A 7464-nucleotide genomic window follows, 5' to 3' on the forward strand; every position below is an offset into this window, starting at 1 on the left:
CATGCAGACTTGTCAATAGTTTGTTTGCAAGAAGGCAATAAGACACATTCCCCAGTGCAATTTACTGCTCAGTGTTTTCCTCATGAACAAAGAAACAATCATTACACAATACAATAGACAGCTGCAATTCCCCCATCTGTAGGCAATCAAAACGTTATTGCTCGAAGAGTCCTTCATGTTTTATGTCCAGTAGAGCTCTCTTCTATAGACAGTGATGTTGCACAATGTTCAAATATGCCCCCATTCAGCGATTAAAACCTGTCCATCATGTAGGATCCTGTTCATCCTGTTTAAAACAGAACAAACCTCCCCAAACAGATAGACTTTCACATGCTCTCTGTTTTCCAAATAGGAATAGGCCTATAGCAACGTTATGCGAGTTAAATCGAGAACTAGATGTCAAGTCAAATTATTGTCATTTACAAGAACATTTGCAAGCCGTCACTACAGGGTATGGTACTTGTCTCCATTGACATTTTTTGGGTACAATCTGGGTTGCTGTCTTTCCATCATCTTTCCTTCCGTTCGTTCCGTCTCCACCACTCCGCTCGCCAAACCAACAGTGCCAGGCGAGGATTTTCACCCGCGTCACCTGAGCCCGTCGACATGCCATCCCGCTTGGAAATGAACAGTCGCCCTGACCACCGCCCTCGTAGCAGTCGGTATGACGTAACCACCTGGGCCAGAAGACAGGACCCAAGTCAACCCACTGGTATCGGAGACTGCATGTTGCCGAACGGACGAGCCACTTCCGAAAGGCACTGGCGACATCGTCCGGCAGCGCACTTAAATCCAAACTTTCTGCTTCCATCTCTAACTTTCTCTGATAACGAGCGGCGCCTTCCGACAGTTCTGGGGAAGCGGTGATATTGAATTCCCTCTTGCTTGCGCTCAAGTCTGGTAATGAAGCCACAGGTCGGTCATTGTGAGGTACTGATGCACTGCGTGAAATAGAATCTGGGGATTCCTCAGTAATCCACTCACCCGCATTAGGTGGCCGTTCAACAGACATCCAAAACGGGTCAAAAGAAGAGCCAAGAAGACGAATCAGACGGGCGGGTCGCAGGTGTTTGGGTTTGGGCGCATAATGGTAATCCTCCTCGTTTAGAGACAGGGAATATGGACGAACTGATTGCGAGGAAAGCGGAAAATATTCTTTGGAACGCAGAAAATACAGTTCTGACTCCATGTCCAGCTTTTGGGGAAGCGCTTATTTTACCTTAGTTTCTTCATCCCCAGAGGAATAACATGACATGGTGACCAAAATCGTCCCAAGTAAAACTCTGTGCCCTCTGGCCAACTTCAGGAATCCACACATCTCCGTGCCAAGAACAGTTAACGAATAATAAGATTAGACCGAAGATGTCCGATTTAACAATATATATTTACCACGGTTGCTCTACGTTCTTTTGAATGACAAATTAAACCCTTCGATTTGATCAGGGTAAATCATCCACGCTGAATTGCCTTCTTGCTTTGGCCAGTCTACAGCTGTTTTCAAGTACCTCGGTGCTCACTCTCTGACCAGCAGACATCCTTGAACACCAGTGGCGGCGCCAGACATTTTTTTCTGCAGGTGCTATGGGGGAGCTCGGCATTTTAGTGAGGGTGCTATGAAATTAGGATGATAGCCTATGTGTCACATGGTTCTCTACTACAACAACCTTACATGTTTGCTCTCTGAAGCGTCTTTGGGGTCCTTGAAAAGCGCCTATCAAACCGATTGTATTATTATTATCTAGGCTTCTTCCGACAGACGCGCACATCTGCGACGGTCACTGACAAAAGGCATACAGCATGTTATAGAGTCCGCAATCCCAAATACCTAATTTACTTTAAAACACTTGTGGTTGTGAGGATTAAAGTTGGGCGACAGGTGACCACTACCATGTCAGATAGAGTGAAATTAATCTTGGAATAGCAGATAGAATTAACTAAAACAGTCAAAGAGTCAGAAATGCGTTAAAAAGGTATATATTATTTCAGTTCACAATCATCAGTAATCACATAGAACCTTATGTATAGCCTACCTAGCACACAGACAGACTGCTTGTCTTAGGCTAAAGAGTCTCTGATTTTTTTTAAGGCGTCTCCAAAAGAATCCAAAAAAGAGGAAAAAGGCAAAAAGTTAAAATCTTCGGCAAAAAAGGGCATCTTCGTTGCTAATCAACCGAAACGAGTCTTCAGCGACACAGGGCAATCAATGTATGCAACAAATCAGACAGCTTTCATTAATGTTACACAGCTAACAATACCTTAGTTGCATTGTACTCCAACAACGCAAACTGTCCCAACCAGCTTTTACAAAAACTCCTTTGTTGGACTCCAAACATGCAAGGTGGATATTTCTGGAGTTTTGGTCTTCTCGGACCATCCTGAGCGTTCATGCTAATGTCACTGATGCTGCTAGCACCATGGTTAGCACCCTCAGTAGTGGTGGAGGGTTGACCTCCTTGACCACAACGTTCCTCTCCTTTAAAAATCCACACCAGAAACCCCTGGCATTTCTTCTTCTTCTACGTCACTCTTGTTTCTTAATTGTTCTTCCAAACATGGCCATTTAGGTAGCAAAAACCGATGCATTGTTGATATTCACTTGAAACTACCACGCACTAGCTCGCTTTCTCCTTCAACCGTCCAGTAACGTCAACATTCAAGCGTGCGACGTGAAAGTTGGGTCATAGGCTATGACAGAATGATTGCTCTGTGTCTAAAACAATTTAAATCTGTTATTATTTTCTTTTGTGAGTTAAATATTATTATCACACAATAAATAACGCAGAATTAAATTAAATAACAATAATAAATAAACCATTATTTTCTTGGGGGTGCTATGGGGGTGCTATGGCTAATCCAGGGGGAGCTAGAGCACCCCCTAGCCCCCCCCTGGCGCCGCCCCTGTTGAACACGCTTAAGCACTGACCCATCATCTGGAAAACAGCATTTCTATTTGCCATGGCGCATGGTTTTATCTCTTGGGCAAGGATATCATGTTTTCCTAGTATCGTCTAGAGTGAAGGCGTTCAGAACAGGCCACTGGTAAAACCATGCTAAAACATTAGGCAGACACGCATTGAAGGAGGCTGGATAGGGACCTTACAAAGAGGTTGGACTAGCCGGCAACTATAATCTTCAGAAGGGTATAACACCCTGATAGTGCTGAATTCACATCATGGCTCCATTGCTAAGAGGATGGATGTATACTGTTTCTTTTGGGAATAGGGATTGTTTTGGTCTACTCACAAGTGTTTGGGTGATGTGTAAGCTTCTGACTATGTGCAACAGACAAAACATTTCTCCCGCGCAGTCACAAAGTCAGTTTTCTTTCGCTCTTAGAGAGGATAATGGGTTATTTGTCAAACAGCAACACTGCCCAAGTTGTAAATCCCACAGAAACCATGGCCACTATTAAATTAGGGCCCAGTTATGTTTATGCAGTTCTTCTTGAAGTTGAAGATCATTGGTCAGGATTCCTTAAATGAAATATACTGCCTTGACAATTAAGGTTCTGGTTAGTTCTGGGGGAAAAAAGTAAAACCACACAAAAATGACAAAACCACCTTTTTCCCCCAGTTGTGATGAGTGACCAATTCTTTTAATTACAATCAAACAATGAATATAATAATAGTACCAAAACTGGTAAGAATGTACCAAATAGATTATAGATCAGATAAACTCATTTGAAATAGGATTAAACCTATAAAGTACACATTTTTTTATTTACCCCATAAAGATTTGAACTTCTTCATTTTCATCCACTGGTTTGTGCATCTCTTCATGTTGCATTACTTCTCTGCTGGTTTCATATAATGTTACATAATTGTGGGCTTCTCAGTGTCAGCACAGCTACATTCATGTGTTGGGAATGCATGATACATAAGTATGGAGTTAAGTGTCCATCACAGCATACACAGAAACCGCTTACATACAAATAAAGAGCCACAACACTCACCGACCACTAAGGCTTTGCCAACCTGAAGTAAGTAAGAGATAACAGGCTTTAGACCTGGGGGGTATTCATCGTACGTGGTTTAGTGACAAACCTGGATAAGTTAACTCGGAGTAAGTGGTAAAACTCCTAATAAAAAAACCCCCATTGGTTCATTCTCCTAGCAAAACAACTTCAGAGGGCTCTTCTATTAGGAGGTTTACCACTTACTCATCCAGGTTTGTCACTAAACCACGTACGACGGATACCCCCCTGCTGTGGTTTTGTGGAGTTGCGTCACCACGTACGTCCTTCTCAGAGTGATGAGTGACACGCGTCTCCTGTCAGCCTTTCGTACCCGGCGCCCGCATACTGCTCACAGAGTGAAGAGGTGGTCATGTGATCGCTCTTCTTTACCGGTCGTCTTGGGCGGTGCGCGCGACGAGCCGTTGGTGGTTTTCGGGGCGCGCGGAAGATGGTCTGCCACCTTTGCCCTCTCTTGCAAGAACTTGTCAAAGTCTTCAGAGAAAAAAAGGGAAAGAACCGAATGGGTAGGTGACAAGAACGGACAGCAACCAAGTTCAAACTTTTAAGTCATACGTGTTTTTAAATGTATAGACAGAGAATCCCTGAGAGGTTTATGTGTGATGAAGAAGGAGATAAAGAAAGAGGAAAGCGACTCGTCAGAGCGATAGTTTGAGTAATATTTTAAAATGGCTTACCGTCACTGGTAACTCCCTCTGCCTCCCCAGTCTCAGGCTGTAACATAGAGCAGACACTGAGTGACAGAGCATGCCCCGGGTTTGAGCGCTTAAGCATTTACTTATTTACCGTGAAGGACTTTTACTGTGAAGGACTTTTACTGTGAAGGACTTCAAATTCATGTAAAACATGCAGTCACTGTCTTTTTGCCTCAACATTTCTAGACCTCAAAAAAAAAAACACAAATGTGTCGACATGCCACACATTCTACCAGAAAAAAAAGTGACCACTTGATGGCGCACTTGCACAAAGAAAAGCCTCATATGCAGATGAAATGACAACAGTACTAGGACAAGTCAAAGGACTGTCTGGAATGCTCTTTTAAAAAGAGAGGGAAAAAAAATGGAATCTAAAGTAGAGAACAGAAACATTTTATTAAGTGTGTCTGAAATAAGATTCTTGTAATCTAAGAGGTCAAAATAGCCTTGTGTCATCACATTTTACCCAATCAGACACTAAAGAACCCAATCTGACACCACACAGCACATTTAGACACATCTACCATCGAGAAAACCACAGAAGAAAACTGCTACTTCAGTATATGTCCATAATCACTTGCTACATAAATTCATACATAAGCTTCACTTGACACATTCAAAACACTCTCTGGTAACAAAACTATCATAGGTGATATGCATGTGATTCGGTCCTCATCCCATAAACAATAATGAGACGCAATCAGACAGAGCCAGACAGTAACACCACTCACTTGTCAGACTGGGTCCCATCAAAAAGTGGCATGTTTGGCGTTTAAATGCTTTGTTTTTCCTACGCAACTGTACAACATCTGACACATAAACTAGTCTGAAATTATAACAAGAAATACCTCCAACTCAAGGGAAGTGAGGGTTTTTCCATTGCTTTGTTTGATTGTGAAGACGGCCTGCATCTACAACCAGTGAACTAGCAGATGATGCTTGCACTGACTACACATGCAAGAGCAGAAAAGGTGTCAGAGAGTTACATGGAGGTATATTTTGCTGTGTGTTTTGGTAAAAGAAACCTAACGAGGATTTTATTTGATTATAGAAATGAGAAAGGGCATCGCATCTTGGAACCAACCAAGCTCCACTGTCTCTCACCGTCTCTGTAGAAAGCCATTGCTCGATGTCACTCATTGCACCTGTACGAGGAGCGGGCATCTGAAAGAGAGAGAGAGGGAGAGAGAGAGAGAGAGAGAGAGAGGGAGAGAGAGAGAGTGTGTGTATGTGTGCAAGTGAGAGAGAGAGGGAGAGAAAGTGTGTGTATGTGTGCAAGTGAGAGAGAGAGGGAGAGAGAGAGAGGGGGGAGGGAGAGAGCAGGGGGGGAGAGAGAGAGAGAGGGAGAGAGCAGGGGGGGAGAGAGGGAGAGAGAGAGAGTGAGTGTGTGTGTGTGTATGTGTGCAAGTGAGAGAGAGAGAGAGAGAGAGAGAGAGAGAGAGCAGGGGGGGGAGAGAGGGAGAGAGAGAGAGTGAGTGTGTGTGTATGTGTGCAAGTGAGAGAGAGAGAGAGAGAGATGGGTAGAGGGGGAGAGAGAGAGGGAGGGAGCAGGGGGGGAGAGAGGGAGAGAGAGAGTGAGTGTGTGTGTATGTGTGCAAGTGAGAGAGAGAGAGAGAGAGAGAGAGGGGGAGAGAGAGAGGGAGGCCATCAGTGAAACATTAGATCAGTGACTAAGCCCTGCTACTCCACCTGCAGTAGTGACATCATTACCCTCCATTCGCATTCATTTCCACACACACACACACACACACACACACACACACACACACACACACACACACACACACACACACACACACACACACACACACACACACACACACACACACACACACACACACACTTCAAAACCCTTCACAGGAGAACCCCACTTCATATACATGCTCAAATCAATATGGTTCTCAAATCTGCTGCGCTTATGGTTTTCATTGAACACCAATCCATTACAATTCATCCATTGATCATTTCAGAAAGTGACAAGGTCCAGCATGCACCGACAGACACCCCCACAGCAGACTGCACACCCCAGCACATCTGGTGCCTTCATCATCCTCAGCAGAGCTGCCTTCATCATTCTCAGCAGAGCGAGCGGTAGCATTGGATGACAACCCCATGCTGATTCACGAGGGCAAAAACCACTCATTCAGTGCAGTAGATTTGAGAGGTGCTTGACAGCATAGCACTACCATTTGTGCTGGCCCAGACCAAAGCAGGTGATTTGTAGAGTAATGGATGGCTGGTTACCCACCAATCCTTCACTGTGCATCCAGACACACTCAATGGCTGCCTGAGTCCATTCGTCATCATCCTTCACAGACAAATGTGGAGTCTGGTCATATGAATCATATGAATCCTAAACTGACGCATGACAACACATGGCTGAGGAACTGGAGCATTTTTCCGGCAAACTTTTCCATAAGTGGTGTTGACTTTGGAAAAATACTTTCTAGAAAAGGCCATTTAAATAATCTGCCTTCACATTCTCATAACCATCACAAAAACAAATGCTCTGGAGACAAAATGTATGTATGACAACTAAAATCACTAAAATGGTCTACTGAACATTCTAGAAACTTTGAAATAGACAGAGATGCCTGTATCAATTATTTAGCACATTGAGTTGAGAGGGTGCTTCATTCTTGTCAGAAGTTGACCCGAACGTACAGTGGCTCTAAACTAAGCTAAGAAAAGACATTAAATCCATGCAAGATAACATCATATGGTCCTATGGCGAAGATGTCAGTGGTCCTCAGCTGCTTGTGTTTATTCCAGGTGTCAATACTAAACACTGTGGAT

General features: G+C 43.8%; 1 protein-coding gene across 3 annotated transcripts in view; it reads right to left on the reverse strand.

The window, feature by feature from the left end:
* Positions 1-4246: 4246 nt before the first annotated feature.
* Positions 4247-7464, reverse strand: part of LOC105910148 (target of Myb protein 1-like) — a 13222-nt gene continuing 10004 nt past the window's right edge. The window contains exons 13-16 of one of the 3 annotated variants that reach the window (XM_031563966.2): positions 6917-7021; positions 5773-5832; positions 4651-4687; positions 4247-4447 (exon numbers count right to left, since the gene is read on the reverse strand). In XM_031563966.2, the coding sequence (XP_031419826.1) occupies positions 4305-4447; positions 4651-4687; positions 5773-5832; positions 6917-7021 (345 nt within the window). In that variant the 3' untranslated portion in view covers positions 4247-4304. The remainder of the gene's footprint in view (positions 4448-4650; positions 4688-5772; positions 5833-6916; positions 7022-7464) is intronic. The other 2 variants (XM_031563967.2, XM_031563968.2) reach the window with 2 other exon arrangements.

This window comes from Clupea harengus, chromosome 26 (assembly GCF_900700415.2).
Source record: "Clupea harengus chromosome 26, Ch_v2.0.2, whole genome shotgun sequence".
Taxonomy (NCBI): Eukaryota; Metazoa; Chordata; class Actinopteri; order Clupeiformes; family Clupeidae; genus Clupea; species Clupea harengus.